This window comes from Nansenia antarctica (assembly GCF_963989245.1).
Source record: "Nansenia antarctica genome assembly, contig: SCAFFOLD_194, whole genome shotgun sequence".
NCBI lineage: Eukaryota > Metazoa > Chordata > Actinopteri > Argentiniformes > Microstomatidae > Nansenia > Nansenia antarctica.
This window is the reverse complement of record NW_027662405.1, coordinates 5,001-27,500: the sequence shown is the minus strand read 5'-3', so window position 1 is coordinate 27,500 and position 22,500 is coordinate 5,001. Positions and strand designations below refer to the sequence as shown.

At 49.1% G+C, this 22,500-nt stretch overlaps 1 protein-coding gene and 1 pseudogene across 2 annotated transcripts in view; one reads left to right on the top strand and one right to left on the bottom strand.

Annotated features, from left to right (window-relative positions):
* The window catches only part of LOC308175675 (brefeldin A-inhibited guanine nucleotide-exchange protein 3-like), a 41,506-nt pseudogene that overhangs the window by 14,168 nt on the left and 4,838 nt on the right, over positions 1-22,500 (top strand). Inside the window, exons 4-6 of the transcript in view lie at positions 7,226-7,357; positions 12,225-12,293; positions 22,139-22,255. The product of the transcript in view is annotated as a brefeldin A-inhibited guanine nucleotide-exchange protein 3-like (transcript). The remainder of the gene's footprint in view (positions 1-7,225; positions 7,358-12,224; positions 12,294-22,138; positions 22,256-22,500) is intronic.
* On the bottom strand, positions 13,950-15,593 carry LOC308175674 (E3 ubiquitin-protein ligase TRIM21-like; the record flags this gene model as incomplete). Its single annotated transcript, XM_080551301.1, has 1 exon — positions 13,950-15,593. One exon carries the CDS (start codon positions 15,591-15,593, stop codon positions 13,950-13,952), a length of 1,644 nt encoding a protein of 547 aa, XP_080407427.1.

The following is a 22,500-nucleotide window of genomic DNA, read 5'->3' as shown; positions in this document are numbered from 1 at the left end:
CTTCAGCCTCTCCTCCTCCTCCTCCTCCTCCTCCTCCTCCTCCTCCTCTCACAGCACATCCCTTCAGCCTCTCCTCCTCCTCCTCCTCCTCCTCCTCCTCTCACAGCACATCCCTTCAGCCTCTCCTCCTCCTCCTCCTCCTCCTCCTCCTCTCACAGCACATCCCTTCAGCCTCTCCTCCTCCTCCTCCTCCTCCTCCTCTCACACCACTTCCCTTCAGCCTCTCCTCCTCCTCCTCCTCCTCCTCCTCCTCCTCCTCCTCCTCTCACACCACTTCCCTTCAGCCTCTCCTCCTCCTCCTCCTCCTCCTCCTCCTCCTCCTCCTCCTCTCACAGCACTTCCCTTCAGCCTCTCCTCCTCCTCCTCCTCCTCCTCCTCCTCTCACAGCACTTCCCTTCAGCCTCTCCTCCTCCTCCTCCTCCTCCTCCTCCTCCTCCTCCTCCTCCTCTCACAGCACTTCCCTTCAGCCTCTCCTCCTCCTCCTCCTCCTCCTCCTCCTCCTCCTCCTCCTCTCACAGCACTTCCCTTCAGCCTCTCCTCCTCCTCCTCCTCCTCCTCCTCCTCCTCCTCCTCCTCTCACAGCACTTCCCTTCAGCCTCTCCTCCTCCTCCTCCTCCTCCTCCTCCTCCTCCTCCTCTCACAGCACTTCCCTTCAGCCTCTCCTCCTCCTCCTCCTCCTCCTCCTCCTCCTCCTCCTCCTCCTCCTCCTCCTCCTCCTCCTCTCACAGCACTTCCCTTCAGCCTCTCCTCCTCCTCCTCCTCCTCCTCCTCCTCCTCCTCCTCCTCTCACACCACTTCCCTTCAGCCTCTCCTCCTCCTCCTCCTCCTCCTCCTCCTCTCACAGCACTTCCCTTCAGCCTCTCCTCCTCCTCCTCCTCCTCCTCCTCCTCCTCCTCCTCCTCTCACAGCACTTCCCTTCAGCCTCTCCTCCTCCTCCTCCTCCTCCTCCTCCTCCTCCTCCTCCTCTCACAGCACTTCCCTTCAGCCTCTCCTCCTCCTCCTCCTCCTCCTCTTCCTCTCACAGCACTTCCCTTCAGCCTCTCCTCCTCCTCCTCCTCCTCCTCCTCTCACACCACTTCCCTTCAGCCTCTCCTCCTCCTCCTCCTCCTCCTCCTCCTCTCACACCACATCCCTTCAGCCTCTCCTCCTCCTCCTCCTCCTCCTCCTCCTCTCACAGCACTTCCCTTCAGCCTCTCCTCCTCCTCCTCCTCCTCCTCCTCTCACAGCACTTCCCTTCAGCCTCTCCTCCTCCTCCTCCTCCTCCTCCTTCCTCTCACAGCACTTCCCTTCAGCCTCTCCTCCTCCTCCTCCTCCTCTTCCTCTCACAGCACTTCCCTTCAGCCTCTCCTCCTCCTCCTCCTCCTCCTCCTCTCACAGCACTTCCCTTCAGCCTCTCCTCCTCCTCCTCCTCCTCCTCTTCCTCTCACAGCACTTCCCTTCAGCCTCTCCTCCTCCTCCTCCTCCTCCTCCTCCTCCTCTCACAGCACTTCCCTTCAGCCTCTCCTCCTCCTCCTCCTCCTCCTCTTCCTCTCACAGCACTTCCCTTCAGCCTCTCCTCCTCCTCCTCCTCCTCCTCCTCTCACACCACTTCCCTTCAGCCTCTCCTCCTCCTCCTCCTCCTCCTCCTCTCACACCACATCCCTTCAGCCTCTCCTCCTCCTCCTCCTCCTCCTCCTCCTCTCACAGCACTTCCCTTCAGCCTCTCCTCCTCCTCCTCCTCCTCCTCCTCCTCTCACAGCACTTCCCTTCAGCCTCTCCTCCTCCTCCTCCTCCTCCTCCTCCTCCTCCTCCTCCTCCTCTCACAGCACTTCCCTTCAGCCTCTCCTCCTCCTCCTCCTCCTCCTCCTCCTCCTCCTCCTCCTCTCACAGCACTTCCCTTCAGCCTCTCCTCCTCCTCCTCCTCCTCCTCCTCCTCCTCCTCCTCTCACAGCACATCCCTTCAGCCTCTCCTCCTCCTCCTCCTCCTCCTCCTCCTCTCACAGCACATCCCTTCAGCCTCTCCTCCTCCTCCTCCTCCTCCTCCTCCTCTCACAGCACATCCCTTCAGCCTCTCCTCCTCCTCCTCCTCCTCCTCCTCTCACACCACTTCCCTTCAGCCTCTCCTCCTCCTCCTCCTCCTCCTCCTCCTCCTCCTCCTCTCACACCACTTCCCTTCAGCCTCTCCTCCTCCTCCTCCTCCTCCTCCTCCTCCTCCTCCTCCTCTCACAGCACTTCCCTTCAGCCTCTCCTCCTCCTCCTCCTCCTCCTCCTCCTCTCACAGCACTTCCCTTCAGCCTCTCCTCCTCCTCCTCCTCCTCCTCCTCCTCCTCCTCCTCCTCCTCTCACAGCACTTCCCTTCAGCCTCTCCTCCTCCTCCTCCTCCTCCTCCTCCTCCTCCTCCTCCTCTCACAGCACTTCCCTTCAGCCTCTCCTCCTCCTCCTCCTCCTCCTCCTCCTCCTCCTCCTCCTCTCACAGCACTTCCCTTCAGCCTCTCCTCCTCCTCCTCCTCCTCCTCCTCCTCCTCCTCCTCCTCCTCCTCCTCCTCCTCCTCCTCCTCCTCTCACAGCACTTCCCTTCAGCCTCTCCTCCTCCTCCTCCTCCTCCTCCTCCTCCTCCTCCTCCTCTCACACCACTTCCCTTCAGCCTCTCCTCCTCCTCCTCCTCCTCCTCCTCCTCTCACAGCACTTCCCTTCAGCCTCTCCTCCTCCTCCTCCTCCTCCTCCTCCTCCTCCTCCTCCTCTCACAGCACTTCCCTTCAGCCTCTCCTCCTCCTCCTCCTCCTCCTCCTCCTCCTCCTCCTCCTCTCACAGCACTTCCCTTCAGCCTCTCCTCCTCCTCCTCCTCCTCCTCCTCCTCCTCCTCCTCCTCTCACAGCACTTCCCTTCAGCCTCTCCTCCTCCTCCTCCTCCTCCTCCTCCTCCTCCTCCTCCTCTCACAGCACTTCCCTTCAGCCTCTCCTCCTCCTCCTCCTCCTCCTCCTCCTCTCACACCACTTCCCTTCAGCCTCTCCTCCTCCTCCTCCTCCTCCTCCTCCTCTCACAGCACATCCCTTCAGCCTCTCCTCCTCCTCCTCCTCCTCCTCCTCCTCTCACAGCACTTCCCTTCAGCCTCTCCTCCTCCTCCTCCTCCTCCTCCTCCTCTCACAGCACTTCCCTTCAGCCTCTCCTCCTCCTCCTCTCACAGCACTTCCCTTCAGCCTCTCCTCCTCCTCCTCCTCCTCCTCCTCCTCTCACAGCACTTCCCTTCAGCCTCTCCTCCTCCTCCTCCTCCTCCTCCTCTCACACCACTTCCCTTCAGCCTCTCCTCCTCCTCCTCCTCTCACAGCACTTCCCTTCAGCCTCTCCTCCTCCTCCTCCTCCTCCTCCTTCCTCTCACAGCACTTCCCTTCAGCCTCTCCTCCTCCTCCTCCTCCTCTTCCTCTCACAGCACTTCCCTTCAGCCTCTCCTCCTCCTCCTCCTCCTCCTCCTCTCACAGCACTTCCCTTCAGCCTCTCCTCCTCCTCCTCCTCCTCCTCTTCCTCTCACAGCACTTCCCTTCAGCCTCTCCTCCTCCTCCTCCTCCTCCTCCTCCTCCTCTCACAGCACTTCCCTTCAGCCTCTCCTCCTCCTCCTCCTCCTCCTCTTCCTCTCACAGCACTTCCCTTCAGCCTCTCCTCCTCCTCCTCCTCCTCCTCTCACACCACTTCCCTTCAGCCTCTCCTCCTCCTCCTCCTCCTCCTCCTCCTCTCACACCACATCCCTTCAGCCTCTCCTCCTCCTCCTCCTCCTCCTCCTCCTCTCACAGCACTTCCCTTCAGCCTCTCCTCCTCCTCCTCCTCCTCCTCCTCTCACAGCACTTCCCTTCAGCCTCTCCTCCTCCTCCTCCTCCTCCTCCTCCTCCTCCTCCTCCTCCTCCTCTCACACCACATCCCTTCAGCCTCTCCTCCTCCTCCTCCTCCTCCTCCTCCTCTCACAGCACTTCCCTTCAGCCTCTCCTCCTCCTCCTCCTCCTCCTCCTCCTCTCACACCACTTCCCTTCAGCCTCTCCTCCTCCTCCTCCTCCTCCTCCTCCTCTCACACCACTTCCCTTCAGCCTCTCCTCCTCCTCCTCCTCCTCCTCCTCCTCTCACAGCACTTCCCTTCAGCCTCTCCTCCTCCTCCTCCTCCTCCTCCTCTCACAGCACTTCCCTTCAGCCTCTCCTCCTCCTCCTCCTCCTCCTCTCACAGCACTTCCCTTCAGCCTCTCCTCCTCCCCCTCCTCCTCCTCCTCCTCCTCCTCCTCCTCTCACAGCACTTCCCTTCAGCCTCTCCTCCTCCTCCTCCTCCTCTCACAGCACTTCCCTTCAGCCTCTCCTCCTCCTCCTCCTCCTCTCACAGCACATCCCTTCAGCCTCTCCTCCTCCTCCTCCTCCTCCTCCTCCTCCTCCTCCTCCTCCTCCTCCTCCTCCTCTCACAGCACTTCCCTTCAGCCTCTCCTCCTCCTCCTCCTCCTCCTCCTCCTCCTCTCACAGCACTTCCCTTCAGCCTCTCCTCCTCCTCCTCCTCCTCCTCCTCCTCTCACAGCACTTCCCTTCAGCCTCTCCTCCTCCTCCTCCTCCTCCTCCTCCTCCTCCTCCTCCTCCTCTCACAGCACTTCCCTTCAGCCTCTCCTCCTCCTCCTCCTCCTCCTCCTCCTCCTCCTCCTCCTCTCACAGCACTTCCCTTCAGCCTCTCCTCCTCCTCCTCCTCCACCTCCTCCTCCTCCTCCTCCTCTCACAGCACTTCCCTTCAGCCTCTCCTCCTCCTCCTCCTCCTCCTCCTCCTCCTCCTCCTCTCACAGCACTTCCCTTCAGCCTCTCCTCCTCCTCCTCCTCCTCCTCCTCCTCCTCCTCCTCTCACAGCACTTCCCTTCAGCCTCTCCTCCTCCTCCTCCTCCTCCTCCTCCTCCTCCTCCTCCTCTCACACCACTTCCCTTCAGCCTCTCCTCCTCCTCCTCCTCCTCCTCCTCCTCTCACAGCACTTCCCTTCAGCCTCTCCTCCTCCTCCTCCTCCTCCTCCTCCTCCTCCTCCTCCTCTCACAGCACTTCCCTTCAGCCTCTCCTCCTCCTCCTCCTCCTCCTCCTCCTCCTCCTCCTCCTCTCACAGCACTTCCCTTCAGCCTGGACTACCTCTCTCTACCATGTCTCTCTACCTCTCTCTACCATGTCTCTCTACCTCTCTCTACCATGTCTCTCTACCTCTCTCTACCATGTCTCTCTACCTCTCTCTACCATGTCTCTCTACCTCTCTCTACCATGTCTCTCTACCTCTCTCTACCATGTCTCTCTCTCTCTCTCTACCATGTCTCTCTACCTCTCTCTACCATGTCTCTCTACCTCTCTCTACCATGTCTCTCTACCTCTCTCTACCATGTCTCTCTACCTCTCTCTACCATGTCTCTCTACCTCTCTCTACCATGTCTCTCTACCTCTCTCTACCATGTCTCTCTCTCTCTCTCTCTCCCTGCCAAACCCCCATCTCTGTACCTTTCTGCTGTGTGAGGACCTAACCCTAACCCTATATGTGTTTCCCCCTCCCACCTGTAGAGGGTGCTGTGTGAGGACCTAACCCTATATGTGTTTCCCCCTCCCACCTGTAGAGGGTGCTGTGTGAGGACCTAACCCTAACCCTACATGTGTTTCCCCCTCCCACCTGTAGAGGGTGCTGTGTGAGGACCTAACCCTAACCCTATATGTGTTTCCCCCTCCCACCTGTAGAGGGTGCTGTGTGAGGACCTAACCCTAACCCTACATGTGTTTCCCCCTCCCACCTGTAGAGGGTGCTGTGTGAGGACCTAACCCTAACCCTATATGTGTTTCCCCCTCCCACCTGTAGAGGGTGCTGTGTGAGGACCTAACCCTAACCCTATATCTATTCCCCCTCCCACCTGTAGAGGGTGCTGTGTGAGGACCTAACCCTAACCCTATATGTGTTTCCCCCTCCCACCTGTAGAGGATGCTGTGTGAGGACCTAACCCTAACCCTACATGTGTTTCCCCCTCCCACCTGTAGAGGATGCTGTGTGAGGACCTAACCCTAACCCTATATGTGTTTCCCCCTCCCACCTGTAGAGGGTGCTGTGTGAGGACCTAACCCTATATGTGTTTCCCCCTCCCACCTGTAGAGGATGCTGTGTGAGGACCTAACCCTAACCCTACATGTGTTTCCCCCTCCCACCTGTAGAGGGTGCTGTGTGAGGACCTAACCCTACATGTGTTTCCCCCTCCCACCTGTAGAGGGTGCTGTGTGAGGACCTAACCCTAACCCTATATGTGTTTCCCCCTCCCACCTGTAGAGGATGCTGTGTGAGGACCTAACCCTAACCCTATATGTGTTTCCCCCTCCCACCTGTAGAGGGTGCTGTGTGAGGACCTAACCCTATATGTGTTTCCCCCTCCCACCTGTAGAGGATGCTGTGTGAGGACCTAACCCTAACCCTATATCTATTCCCCCTCCCACCTGTAGAGGGTGCTGTGTGAGGACCTAACCCTAACCCTATATGTGTTTCCCCCTCCCACCTGTAGAGGGTGCTGTGTGAGGACCTAACCCTAACCCTATATGTGTTTCCCCCTCCCACCTGTAGAGGATGCTGTGTGAGGACCTAACCCTATATGTGTTTCCCCCTCCCACCTGTAGACGATGCTGTGTGAGGACCTAACCCTATATGTGTTTCCCCCTCCCACCTGTAGAGGGTGCTGTGTGAGGACCTAACCCTAACCCTAACCCTACATGTGTTTCCCCCTCCCACCTGTAGAGGGTGCTGTGTGAGGACCTAACCCTAACCCTACATGTGTTTCCCCCTCCCACCTGTAGAGGATGCTGTGTGAGGACCTAACCCTAACCCTACATGTGTTTCCCCCTCCCACCTGTAGAGGGTGCTGTGTGAGGACCTAACCCTATATGTGTTTCCCCCTCCCACCTGTAGAGGGTGCTGTGTGAGGACCTAACCCTATATGTGTTTCCCCCTCCCACCTGTAGAGGGTGCTGTGTGAGGACCTAACCCTATATGTGTTTCCCCCTCCCACCTGTAGAGGGTGCTGTGTGAGGACCTAACCCTAACCCTATATGTGTTTCCCCCTCCCACCTGTAGAGGGTGCTGTGTGAGGACCTAACCCTATATGTGTTTCCCCCTCCCACCTGTAGAGGGTGCTGTGTGAGGACCTAACCCTATATGTGTTTCCCCCTCCCACCTGTAGAGGATGCTGTGTGAGGACCTAACCCTATATGTGTTTCCCCCTCCCACCTGTAGAGGGTGCTGTGTGAGGACCGCTTCCTGAGTTCAGGGTCTGAGCCGTTGGACAGACAGCTGCTGAGTCAGATGCTGTCTGCGGTGAGGGTGACGCCTGCGCTGCACGAGGACCTGCAGGTGGAGGTCATGAAGGTGAGTCTGGGTCACTAAACCACTGAGCTAAAGCCTGGGCAGTTAGCCTGGGCAGTAACCATGGTGATTAGACTCTTACCTGGGCAGTAACCATGGTGATTAGACTCTTACCTGGGCAGTAACCATGGTGATTAGACTCTTACCTGGGCAGTAACCATGGTGATTAGACTCTTCAGGTCTTAGGTGAGGTTATTCATCATGGAAGCTGTTCAAGAGTCTGTTTCCCTTCTATTAAATATGATGTATAAACCTCGCAGTAAGGATACTCAGGAAGTAAACCAACTCCAGGACCAGTCCCTGGATCAGGGAGTAAACCAATCCCAAGACCAGCTCCTGCTTCAGATTGTAAACTAACCCCAAAGCCCAATCCAATTTAACCCCTTGATCCTACCACTTAGCCCTACCCCTCTGTTTTGCATGTTCACGTGTAGGGGTAGGGGGTCCCGATTGTTGTTGGGATGGAGGGGTAGAAGTGGGAGTGCTACATGGCTACATGGCCTCCAAACAAAGTTTTTTATTTTGAAGTCACGAAAATGTGGGAATGAGCCTCTCGTTGTCTTTCAGAGAACAGATGTCAAACTACAGACATGTTTGCTGTAATTATATGACGTGGCAGTAGGCAGGCATCACTCAATGCTCGTCTCATCCACAGAACAGCGTGGGTTGCTGCACTGTTTGATCGCGTCATCAAAAAAAAACGTCTCGCATTCGGTAAACATTTTGGTCTTTTCACACCGAAGGGCCGAACACCGAATGTGCTTTTTTTTGCTATTTTCAGCTGAATAATTTCAGCGACCGAACCTTCGGTTCATCCCGAACAGTGTGCGAATTACATCACGGTGTGCGGGGGAGCCCAAGGATTAAAGAAAAAAAAAAAATCTCCTGCCGGAAAAAAAAATTCTGGCCAAATCGGGGCCGGTGGCTTTCCGTGCGCAACGCGCGCGTGCGATTTTCGGCGCTAAGTTTGTTATTGTTATTGTTTGTACCAGTGATTAAGCCATTGATGGCACATAGTAACACAATAAATGTTTATTATGCAGCAAACCAACGACTACGGATCTTGTATAACCAACAGCAACACATCAAACTAGGACGCACGGCGCGTCAACCGGACAATCCGTCGGGTTAGCATCTCAGTAGCAAGTAGTAGACTATGCTCCTTTAACAACAACCATGCACATAGCCCTTCTCATTATAACACAGCAATCCATAGGCCTACAACACAGCAGAAGCCAAGTATATAAAGCGGGTCTTACCTTAACACAGAAGCGACCACAGAGGCCTGGGTTCAGCTGCCTTTGCTCTACGTCCAGGAGCCCATGATGTGGACAGGCGATGACCTGATTTAAGCCAAGATGTGACGAAAGGCATTGGATCGAATCTCTCCAATGGAGGTCCATTAAGGTCCACAAAAAGTAGTGACGAGAGGCTGGGTTCACGCAGTCTATTGCGAATCTTACTGTCAGTGTCATTTACAGCTGAAAAGCCCCTCTCGCACTCCGATGACGTGGGCAGGTATGTTCTGCTTGCTATGGACAGCTTCTCCAGCACTTTCCCTGGTGCAGCATCTTGCAGCTTCCAGTCACGAAACTCCTGCACTGCTTCACTGGCAGATTCGCCAAGTTTTTTCGCAATAGCCCGTATTTCTTTTTCTCCATAAAGGATGAGTGCGTTGCGGTCCTGTGGCCAAAAGCGCTTGTAGAGGGGTTTGAGCATATGAACGAGATCTGACTCTGGCATTCGCTTCGTAAGGTTGTCGATAACAGCCTGGTAGAATTGACCCCTTTTAATCTTACCGCTGCTCAGACTCTCAACTAGCTCCACACCTTTGAACAATCCTTGTGACATGCGTTCCTCAGCCTTCTGTGCTGATTTACCTCCACCCACTTTCATAACGTTAATTACATCAATGCACTGCTGAATCTGACGACTGGCACTCACTATATCTATGTCCCTTTGCTGCAACCTTAGTGACAGGGCCTGCAGTTCACGAAGCATGTCTTTTCACGCTACAAATCCAGCGTTTGAGAGCCGTTTGTGGAGCCCAAGGAATTTCTTCCTCTCAATGTCACTGCGAGACGGATCCTCACTTGCGGTTTTAAAGTGTCTCGCTAACGCAGGGTAGTTGTTCCAGACGGCTTTGACAGTTCTAAAACTACTTGCCACCCACCTTATGGTAAAAATCTGCCCGATTTTCAAAACCTGAACGTTCAACTCCTTTGCTGCCTCCTCGAGTAGTCTGGCATTCTTCGCGGACTGGTGATACAAAGCGTACAGTTTTGAAATAAAAAACTCAAAGTGGTTACATCCAGCAACAAGTTTTAGAGTGTCATGGACTGCCAATTCTGCACGGTGGCAAAGGCAATGTACAGACAGTATATTTGGGAAATCCTGTTTCAGGCGAGCAATGACTCCACTGTTTTTGCCCGTGAGGACAGAAGCACCATCAGTGGCTATGCTGATGAGATTATTAGCCAAAAACTCATCATCAAAACCTGCTTTACGTAGAGCCTCTCTCAGGCTGTTGTAGATGGACTCAGCGTCTGTGCCCTGCGTTAGCTCTGTGAGGTCTAAATAGACATTGTCCACATCCCCTTTTCCTGTCACGTCACATCTCACATATAAAATCATATACGCACGTCCGTGCACTGTGCTCTCATCAATAGTGATACTTATTTTTGACTGGGCCTTTTTAACATTAACAACAAACTTTTTGCACATTTCGTGTGAAATGTGGTGAATAATCTCAGCACAGGATTTATCGGATCTGTGTACAGGGCCTACCTTTGCCCCATTGATCTCTTGGAGCTGCATGACGGGTGGAAGTTTTTTAAAAGCCATCCTTTCCTTGGCTACCATATAGGCGGATCTGAACGCGATTGATGTTTCCTCGAACAACTTTGCGTTGATAGAGAGAATCCTGTTTGGCATTATTTCTTTTTGTCTTGTTTCTGCCAGTTCAACTGCCCGTTTGTGCGCCACACTATCCCGGTGCTTGTAGATTTTCTTACGCAAGTTGTTCTGTCTGTTACTGGTTACGTCCCCGTTCATCCACTCTTCTGACAAGTGCGTTCCAACGTTATCAGTGAGGAGAAGGCTTTTGGCATCCCTGCATAGAGTACAGCCTAAACAACTATTCTTTGAGAACAGCCACGGGAGACGTCTGGTCCAGTCACTCCACTGTTCTCTGGTCCAGCCAGCCAGAGGGACCCCAGCATCTTCGCACCCCCCATCTCCAGCAACAAGCGGGTGGTCATCATCATCATCATCATCCTCTTCCTCATCTCCTCCGACCTCTTTTTTTGTTGTCTTCCTAACGTTAGTTTCCACGTTAGATTCTTCTCTTGGCTTGTCTTGTGTCTCTTCAGCCCCCACAGTAACGTTAGCTGTCAAGTTAGCATTAGCTACCAAGTTAATGTTAGCTGTCTCTCCTCTCGGCTCTGTTGTAGCAGCATCAGTCCCCACGTCCAATGTGCCACCAGCAGCTACAGATGTGCTACCACCACCAACTACAGATGGATTGTCCTCTTCATCGTTTTGTTTGGACTTCTTTGGATAGAAATCGCCCAAGGTGAGTTGCTTTCTTCTTTTCGACATCTTTTCTTCAACAATGGCGCGCGCAGGTGACAGTTTTTTTAACACACGTAGTAAACAAGCTCGTTAGTGGGTAGTGGATGCCTGCAGACAGCGCCCCCACGCTCCGAGCGGCTCGAGGCTAGAATCTTTTTTTTTCATGAATCATAGAAACATATTTTTATTATTATTTTCCCCTTATTTTACACCTTTGAGAAAAACCATGACCAAAATAGCATTTATTTGGCTATCATATCAATATTTTAGAGCTCCCCCAAAATTTCGCAAACCATGTTTCCAGGGGAGCTCATGTCACCACTAGGGGAGCTATAGCTCCCCGAGCTCCCCCTTATTTCGCACCCTGATCCCGAACTTCAATGTAACTCTGTTCCCAGGGGCAAGAACCCCTGTCATCAGCCAGAAAGCACTCGAAAACGAGAGGTAGTAAGTAGGGGTAAAAGATGCTTGATTCCAGTCAGTTGCTTCTCTACTTGTTTGTTAATGTTGTCATGTATCAGTCCACAGGTAGTACGTTACGGTATGCCCTCAAATACTCCTCTCTCTGCACAGCATTTGGCAATAAACCATGATGTCACCCAGCAAGACACACTTGATTCGGGTCATTATTTCACTGCTGTGAACACCCGGTAAATCTGACTCATGTTGTACCAAACGTAAGAACTGAACTGTAAGGTGATCCTCGCTGTGTGTGTATACGTGTGTTTCCTGGGTTCCTGTCAGGTCGAGTGTGAGTGTGTCTAGTATGAGACATGTAGAGAAGGTCTCTGTCTCATCCATTTCGCTCGCTTTATTATGTATAATGACTATGACATGCCTATGAGTCTTTATTATGTATAATGACTATGACATGCCTATGAGTCTTTATTATGTATAATGACTATGACATGCCTATGAGTCTTTATTATGTATAATGACTATGACATGCCTATGAGTCTTTATTATGTATAATGACTATGACATGCCTATGAGTCTTTATTATGTATAATGACTATGACATGCCTATGAGTCTTTATTATGTATAATGACTATGACGTGCCTATGAGTCACTGCCTTGTCTTTCTCCCTGAGGTCCAGTGGGTGTATTTTAGATCTCTGCCTATGCTATTCTATTTTATTATATATAATATTAAGAACTGTAAGGCTCAGTGGGTGTATTTTAGACCTCTGTTTAGTCTCCTATTGTATTGTATTGTGTTCTATTGTATTCTATTGTATTCTATTGTATTCTATTTGACTCTATTCTAACTCCGTGTCTCTGCCTGCTCTCTCTCAGGTCCTGCTCTGCATCACCTACTCCTCTACCTTCCAGATCAACGGAGACTCCATCCTGAGGATAGCAGAGGTACAGTGTGTGTGTGTGTGTGTGTGTGTGTGTGTGTGTTAGCTAGTGAAAGATTTCCTCAGTAGAATGACCTCCCTGCTAAAGCTACTGCTAGTAGAGATAACTACTACCGCTAACAGCTCCATACATATCTGCCAGAGCTGCTGTATGTATGTATGTGTATGTGTGTATGTGTGTATGTGTGTGTATGTGTGTATGTGTGTATGTGTGTATGTGTGTATGTGTGTATGTATGTATGTATGTATGTATGTATGTATGTGTGTATGTATGTATGTATGTATGTATGTATGTATGTATGTATGTATGTATGTATGTATGTGTGTATGTATGTATGTGTGTATGTGTGTATGTATGCTTATGTTAAGCTATGTTTTGCTTAGTCATCAACAGTCAACATGAAACTCATGACAGCCTGCCACGCCCAGTCACTCACCCTCTAGCCCAGGGGTGGGCAATTAATTTTCACAATGGGCCACATGAGAAACAGGGACTATTGTGGAGGACCGGACCAGTAGACTGAACCAGTAGGCTGAACCAGTAGACTGAACCAGTAGGCTGAACCAGTAGACTGAACCAGTAGACTGAACCAGTAGACTGAACCAGTAGGCTGAACCAGTAGAACCAGTAGGCTGAACCAGTAGACTGAACCAGTAGACTGAACCAGTAGACTGAACCAGTAGACTGAACCAGTAGACTGAACCAGTAGACTGAACCAGTAGGACCAGTAGGCTGAACCAGTAGACTGAACCAGTAGACTGAACCAGTAGACTGAACCAGTAGGCTGAACCAGTAGACTGAACCAGTAGACTGAACCAGTAGACTGAACCAGTAGGACCAGTAGGCTGAACCAGTAGACTGAACCAGTAGACTGAACCAGTAGACTGAACCAGTAGACTGAACCAGTAGAACCAGTAGACTGAACCAGTAGACTGAACCAGTAGGCCGGACCAGTAGACTGAACCATTAGACAAACTTATAATATCAAGTACAGAAGATGTGTATCATATTACAATCACAGTCACCCTTATTAAACTGTTTAATCATATCCGATTCCCTTTGCAAGCCATTAAATCAATAACATTATTATCAAACGTACATTCTGTTAAATGTAATTACATCACACACATGCAGAGACTGAAGGACAACTTGTGTTTGTGTTTTAATAACCCAGACAGCCAGTCTGCGACCTCACCATCACCATTCTAAAGCTCTGGGACCTGGACTACACTGATTATTAATGTGATCAATGGATCTGATCAATCCAAGTGAATTTAATTGTCTGAACATCCTCAATGTCCCTCTGTACACACCCAGTATTCATTACACTCAAAATCCTCCAAATACCAAATACATACAATAATAACTAGCTAATAATGAAAATACAGTATGTTGAGAGCATCTGATTTATAATAATGTGAACACCCAGAGAAGTCAAACAGTCTCATGTATATAGAGTCATATGTTCTTATGAGGCTGGAGAGGCTGGGCTGTATCTGACATTGCTGCTGCATATTCACATCTAGCAGACACACTGAGAGCACAAACTATATGATAACAAACCATAACCAGATCAGAAATTACTCTGTGTGGGGAAATATACCATCATCTTTCCTAATGTGACAACAGATAAAGATAAATTCTTATTTCACTGCTTGGTCAGTCAGAGTGATTGACAGGAGAGATGATCAGAGGAGCAGAGTTTTTACCATCTTCCTTCAGGCCAGGGCAGAAGAATGGATAGAGTTTCTCAGAGAAGGTGCAGCCAGTGAAAGAGTAGATCAGAGACCTGGCCTCCACATCATAAAAGGAGACCTGGCCCTCCTCATAATCCACAAACACCCCCACCTTCTGGGGCTCCTCTCTCAGGGACAGGGGGACCCGGGGGTCAGCATTAGCCTGGTACTTATTTCCATTCCTCAACCCTACAGTCCAGTATCCATCCTCAGGGCTCAGTGTGATCCTCCCCTTCCTGTTGATGGACTCTCTGGCCACTCCTACAGTCCACCTAGTCTTCTCCTTCACCTCCACTTCATAGTAAAACCTCCCTGAGGAGAAATCCTCCTTTCCTAAAACACAGACACCCTGGGAAAACCTCTCTGTGTTATCAGGGACATTCTTACTTGTGTCTCCAGGCCTAACTTGTTTCCCATCCTCAGACAGAATGAGAGAGGGATGTGCTGTATCAGGGTCCAGAGTCACGTCCACTGCATACTGCTGAATCATCTTCAGCTCAACATCACACAACCTCTTCACTTCGCTCGTAAGTGTCTCCCTCAGCTGAGACACAGCTCTCCTCACAGTCCCCACGTCGAGATCACTGTGAACCCTGACCTCAGACCAGTCCTTGGTGTGTGGAGGGGTGGACAGGGAAGGGAAGCTCTGGAGGAGGTGGAGGTGGTCCTCAGTGTGTGAGAGCTGCTCCAGCTCAGTGCTTCTCCTCTGTAGCTCAGTGATTTCCTGCTCCAGCTCTTTAATCAGCCCTTCAGCCCGCCTCTCTGCTGCTTTCTGCTTCTCCTCGATCACGTCAAGGAGCTCAGCCTGGCTTCTCTTCATGGAGTCCACCAGAGCAGTGAAGACCTGTACGCTGTCTGCTTTCTCTCTCTGTGCATCTTTGTTACTAAGACCTACTGAGTGTTTGATCTCTGAAACCTTCTGCAGTCGCTCCTGGATCATCTGCTGAACATCTGCCTCTGTCTTCCCCAGCTGAGCCTTCCTCTCTCCATACTCCTCCTCTATGGGGACGGTGTCATGGGTCTTGTGGTCTGTCTCAGTGCAGAACTGACACACACACGTCTGGTCACACCTACAGAACAGCTCCAGGAGTCTGTCGTGCTTCTTACACATCCTGTCTTCCAGGTTCTCCACAGGGTCGATCAGCTTGTGTCTCTTTAAGCCTGCGACTCTCTGATGAGGCTCCAGGTGAGTCTCACAGTAAGAGGTCTGACACACCAGGCAGGACTTCAGAGCCTTGAGCTTCGTCCCAGTGCAGACGTCACAGGACACTTCTCTAGGTTTGACAGGTGTGTCTGGGGCTGGGCTGCTGGTTGCCTTCACGTCAACTGACTTCCTAAACTGAGTGGCCATCTCAGAGATGAAAGTATTGACAAAGAGATCTGGTCTCTTATCAAATGCTTTTTTACACATTGGACAACACAGGTCATTGTTGTCCCAGTACTTTCTCATACAGGCCATGCATACGCTGTGTCCACAGTAGAGAGTAGAGACTGGTTTAGTGAACACATCCAGACAGGCAGAACACAGGAACTGCTCCTCGGACAGGAGACTGCTGGAGGAAGCCATATCTAGAGAGACCAAAGGTGACACATAAAGCATTTCCTGGAATCAATCAGATCTCGATAGTTTCAACGATGGAGCTGTCAATACTGTCTTATGAGATTATACAGAGACCAATAATGATAACATTATTCTACATCACATAGAAAATAGTCCTTCAACCAAATAAATACATTTTACATACTGAACTGTCTATAAAAAAACTGGTAGAGAGCGTGAACACAATAGTTTATCTTGACTTATCATTGTAAGTCTCTCAACTCACCTGTCTGTGATTCTGTGAGAGTGGGGACGCTGTCTCTGTCCTTTCTACTGTAGGTGTGATAGATGTCTCTGTCCTTAACAAGTTTGAGAGAGTCTGCCCTCCTGCACGATACACTCTATGTCTCTAGTCTACACAGTTTAGTAGTTTCATTTCAGCTGCCTGACGTTGAGATGCTCCTCCCCTCCCAGTACAGCTCTCCTCCCTGGAACAGAGTTAACCCTTTACAGGCTGGTCTGTTTCTAATGTGTGGTTTTACAGATACACTCTTCTTACTCATCATTCCCAATCAGAGTTGAGTTTCATGTTGATATCAGCTCTGATCAAAGGAGTGATTCATCACAGTGTTTATGTGTAAAGAGACCAAGGGCCGTCTGCCACTCTGACCCTGCTACACACACACACACACACACACACACACGCACACACACACACACACACACACACACTCACACTCACACTCACACTCACACTCACACTCACACTCACACTCACACTCACACTCACACTCACACTCACACTCACACTCACACCCACACCCACACACACACACACACACACACACACACACACACACACACACACACACACGCACACTCACACACGCGCACACACACACACACACACACACACACACTCACACACTCACTCAGAGGGGGGGGGGGGAATCTTATGACACGTAACTCCTCCTACAGTCCCGGGTCGCTCAGTATAATGGAGAAGCGTTTCTGAAAGTACGGCACGGCACGGCTCGGATACAAATGCGGCCTGGTTCGGGTCGGTAGTGGAAAAGCTCCATTAGTGTCGGTTGATGTTTGGAGAGCTGGTGGAAGCATGCTGAATCTAGAAAAATAAATAAATAAAAAAGTGGTCCGGCTGTGGCGCAGGAGGTAGTGCCGGCGTCTAATGATTAACACTATACTATAAACTGGGTAGGGCATCACTTTATTAGGAACACTATACTAATACTGGGTAGGGCATCACTTTATTAGGAACACTATACTAATACTGGGTAGGGACTCCCTTTATTAGGAACACTATACTAATACTGGGTAGGGACTCCCTTTATTAGGAACACTGTACTAATACTGGGTAAGACCTCCCTTTGCCCTCAAAACAGCCTCAATTCTTTGTGGCATTGATTCCACAAGATGATGGAAACATTCCTTTGAGATACTCAAGATGATTGAATCACCCATTTCCTGTAGTTTATCAGGTGCACTTCCAAGCTGTGAATCTCCCGTTCCACCACATTCCAAAGGTGTTCATGAAACCAGTTTGAGGCGGCTTCTGCTTTGTGACACGGTGCATCATGATGCAGGAAGCAGCCATTAGAAGATGGGTACATTGTGGCCATGTAATAATAATAATAATAATAATAATAATAATGAGAATTTTTTATTTGTATAGCGCTTTTCCTGCAAATGTTGCAGCTCAAAGTGCTCGGGATGGGATGTACATGGTCAGCAACAATACTCAAATAGGCTGTGGCATTCAAGAGATGATTGATTGGTATTAACAGGCCCAAAATGTGCCAAGAAAACATTCCCCACACCATTACACCACCTCCACCATTACACCACCTCCACCATTACACCACCTCCATGAATGATAAGGTCACTCCCCATCTTCCACCGTAGCCTGAATACCTCCATCTCTTCAGGCTACACCTTAAGTGTCCCTCCTGAGACATCTACTTCCCCTCTACCCCCCTGTACTGTTTCTCTACTGTTAAAAAAGTAATAATAATCTTCCTTCTTCCAGCACTACAACTGCCAAAGGCCCCTGGCTCGAGCATAGATTACTTTCTCCTGCTATGACTGGTGGATAGATGATTAACTTACTTAAAATGTATTTGTCATAAGTTGCTTTGGATAAAGGCGTCTGCTAAATGCCAAACATGTAAATGTAAATGTGTCTGCTACCTCACCTGGACTAGTCTGATTATTAATGTGATCAATGGATCTGATCGATCCAAGTTAATTTCATTGTCTGAACATCCTCAATTTCACTCTGTACACACCCAGTATTCATTACACTCAATATCCCCCAAATACTTAAACATTACAATGATAACTAGCTAATAATGAAAACACAGTATGTTGTTAGAATCTCATGTATAATAATGTGAACATCCTGAGAAGTCTTTGTCCTTTATACTGTAGGTGTGATAGATGTCTCTGTCCTTTATACTGTATGTGTGGTAGATGTCTCTGTCCTTTATACTGTATGTGTGGTAGATGTCTGTTTGAGGACGATATCGAACAAGTTTGAGAGTCTGCCCTGGTGCACGATACACTCTATGTCTCTAGTCTACACAGTTTAGTTTCATTTCAGCTGCCTGACGTTGAGATGCTCCTCCCCTCCCAGTACAGCTCTCCTCCCTGGAACAGAGTTAACCCTTTACAGGCTGCTCTGTTTCTAACATGTGCTTTTACAGACATGCTCTTCTTACCTGTCATTTCCAATCATCATATTGTTCCCAGTCAGTATAAACTGTAATCAGAATAATATTTGTGATCAGGGGCCTCATTTATAGAAAGTACTTTGGATCAATTTTTTATCTTACCCGTGTCGTACGTAGAAAACCACGTCAACGTAGTGATTTATACAATTTCAACTTGAGTCAATTTGACCGTGGAAACGATCGTAGCTCTACGTCGGGTATTGACCTTGCGTACGCACATTACCTACTGGTTATGCAGAGTTATTACAGGCATGTGAGCCGCACTGCCTACTGTCATTCACAGGGCTTAAAGTGGGAAATAATCGTGTGCCTGAGGGGGGTCACAGTTTGAGATATTGGGAGAGCGGGTACAGAAGACAGCTTCTTGTCTCAATGTTTAAATGCATTAATACTATTTTATAGTCAATACAAAATACATGTCTCAATGTTTAAATGCATTAATACTGTTTTATAGTCAATACAAAATATATGTCTCAATGTTAAAATGCATTAATACTGTTTTATACTCAATACAAAATAAAATAATATATTTAGATGTCTTTAAAAGAACAAACTGATTAAATCACTTAAGGCCAAACTGATTAAATCACTTAAGGCGAAACTGATTGCATCACTTATTAAGCCACTATCACTATAACAATAGATCAATAGATCTACATCAAGTAGAATACTGATGACTAGTGACCAGTCAAGACCATTGGACTCCAGGATATCTTTGAGCTCCTGCATGAGGGCTGACGAGTTGGCGATGTTTACTTTCCTGCTGACTAGGTGTTGTGTTGTTACTTTGGCCAGATCATCATAAAAAATCGAACAAGGACATTGAGGATTTTGTCCATATTAAGATTAGCTTCGTCGATATTAATTGAAAACGTTGCTTTTTTAAGCTTTTCACACAGCCGTTTTTTCAATTCCGGGACAAAGGCCATGTGTGTTTAAATAGCTGGCGTGCTGGTTGGAAACGGACAGCTTTGTCAGTGCATTTTTGTCTTCTGATAGCTTCTTGCACAAATCGACGAGTGGCTGAGCCATTGTGAAAGACAGATCATGTTCAGCTATAAACGCACACACTCGGATCTTTTGCTCGCAAACACGGTCGGTCATTGAAGATGAAGTGGTAGGCTACCTGTAGCCGTCGCAAGGTTGTTGTATGAGCAAGGTTTAAGAAACTTGGCTTCCATTTTAATAGACTCTTACTAAAGTTAGCGAGATAGCGGGCTGCTAAAAGCGAACGTCTCTCCAAGCTCACATTACACTCATTCAAACTTCCTACTCTGCCTCCGATTGGCTAGAAGTCGTTGGTTGGCTTGAGCAATGTGATACCATTGGTAGGCGGAACTGTCTCTTTGCTGAAGATGACTCTTTAAATTACGATGTAAACAAATAGCATGTGATTTTATTTTATTTTATTGCTCAAAATTCCCCTGCGCCGGAAATCCGGCACCGTGCCGGAGAACTTTAAGCCCTGCATTCATGCGAAGTGAACGTGACTCGTAAAATAATTAACAATGTTGTTATCAGCTGAGAAAATGAGTTTAATTCAAGATTTAAAGGGAACTGATGTTTATGATTGTATTTCAGTCTTCCTTTATATTCCTCTGGAGCTGTCAAGGCAACGCCTTCTCCCCTTCAACATGCCTAATGCGCTAAATTATACTGGATTTTTCTCCGGAGAACGCAAGGTCAATACCCGACGTAGAGCTGCGATCGTTTCCACGGTCAAATTGACTCACGTTGAAATGTTATAAATCACTACGTTGACGTGGTTTTCTACGTACGACACGGGTAAGATCAAAATTTGATCCAAAGTACTTTCTATAAATGAGGCCCCAGGTCTTGTTAAAAACCCAACACTCTGCAACAATCTTTCTCTGTTTAACGTGAGCTGACATTTTTCTCCTCAGCATCTCTCCAACTGCACATTACGGTTTGAAGATGTGTAACATAGTCACGCACGCACGTACGTCAATTGAAAATAAAATTTGTCGCCTTCAAAATAAAAGCAATGCAATTGTACTGGACGCATTGCCTACATTATTGGCCTCACGCAGGGCCGGCCAGGGACAGCCATAGGGCCGCATGTGGCCCGGGGGCCGTACAATGCCCAGGTCTGCTCTAGCCTGTTGGCCCAGTCACCCTCTAGCCTGTTGGCCCCCCATGTCTGGATGTGTTGATCATTCTGGCACAAAATGGCTGCTGTGACATCACCCATATGAGTTGTACACTTGTATGGTGGGTGAAGGGAGTCAGCGCATACAGTTTACAATGAAGCACTTTGAGCCCCTGGAAAAACCCTATGAATGATATCCATTAACATCTCTCATAGGCTGTCTGAGAGGTCCAGATAGATGAGCGTTTACGAGCCTCCCTGGGTTTGGGTCCCTGTGTTTCTGTGTTACTCAGCTCCTCTCTTAGTTATCCATTAAAAGTCTATAAAACCATGATGTGTTTGTGTGTGCACGTGCGCGTGCACGTACATGTACGGGGGCAGGTCCATCAGGCTGTAACTCTGCATCAGGACTATAGAGAAACTGTCAACATCAACGTATAAATAACTACGGCCTAATGCAGCGCTGGATCTAATGCTGCTCCATCCATCTGGCAGAACAGAGGGTGTAAAAAAACCCTGAGTGTTTACATTTTTTATGACATTTATGAAGTTTTAGTGTTTCCATTTGCATCAGTGCTAAGAAGTTATCACATTACGTATCATAAGTAATTGCTACAAGTGAGCAGATGATCGTGTATGTAAAAGATATCATCATGACCACAATAAAATTGTGACCATAACATAACATGTCCTGTAGACACTCACCCTAACCCTAACCGAATGAATGAATGGATGAATGGATGAATGAATGAATGAATGAATGAATTAATGAATGAATGGTCTTTATTGTCATTGATATAGTACAGGTACCAAACAACGAAATTTGGGAGGGGGGGCTCCCCTGGTGCTAGGAAAGAAAAAAAACAAAAAAAACAAGAAGGGAAAGGAGCTGGTTTACATAAATAAAGGCTATGTACACTATCCACTATACTGTACAGATAAAACGACTAGGGTTGTCATATTGCACATAGTGTTATTGCACATTCAGTCACATATCCTTCCTTTCATCAGAGAACCGTAACCCCTCTCTGCCCTTTACAACCAGACTATGAGATGGTGACTGACTGCTTCAGTCTGGTCACCATGGGAACTTCACTGCTTCAGTCTGGTCACCATGGGAACTTCACTGCTTCAGTCTGGTCGCCATGGGAACTTCTCAGTCAGGGTCTCTGACATCTGAAGTCCTTTTTCCACAGCGTAGGTTAGCAGGGCAGCTGGGACAGGGGCAGGTTACTGTTAACAGGCTTGTCTGGACATGATTAGTAGGAATACCGCCCCTGAAGTTACCACCACTGTAGAACCCTAACCATAACCATAACCCTAACCATAACCATTCCTACAATACTTAAGTTCTATTTGCGACACCTTCAGAGTTTGTATTAAATTAATTTAGATGAATATGAATGAACTTGTTATATCTCACTGGATAACCTTTAGTTTTCAGATAACTCTGTATCATAAAGATCTTTATGTGTGTATCTGTGCTTGTGTGTGTCTTGTTTGCGCTAACTATTTCTGCTAGAAATCTCCCACTATTTTGTGGCAACGTCATACCATAGAGTCTCCCTTTAAAGAGATGAGAAATGACTATGCTCTACAACTGGACACCTCTAAACAACTCGTATTGTTCCGGCTGGATTCACGGCCACAAATCCACAAACACAATCACAGTTAATTAATGCCACTTTAACTAGTTTGTGTGTCGTCCTCAGGTGTGTATAGAGACCTTCATCTCTAGCTGTCACCAGCGCAGCATCAACACAGCTGTGAGGGCGACGCTCAGCCAGATCCTGGGTGACCTCACACTACAGCTCCGACACAGACAAGAGGTGGGACACAGCTCCTTCTGCTCGGCTCTGGTTTGGTCATGTTGCTGTAGGATAGGGTTAGGTTACAGTGTAGATGATAGGGTTAGGTTACAGTGTAGAGGATAGGGTTAGGTGTGTGGGATGGGAGGAGGACTAGAGGTAGTCATATTTGCATTCTCTCAATCTATGAAGGCCTTTGATGTAATGATTGAAAGATCTGTTAACTAGTAGTGCTAACAATGAATTCAATAGTAGTTTTGTGTGTG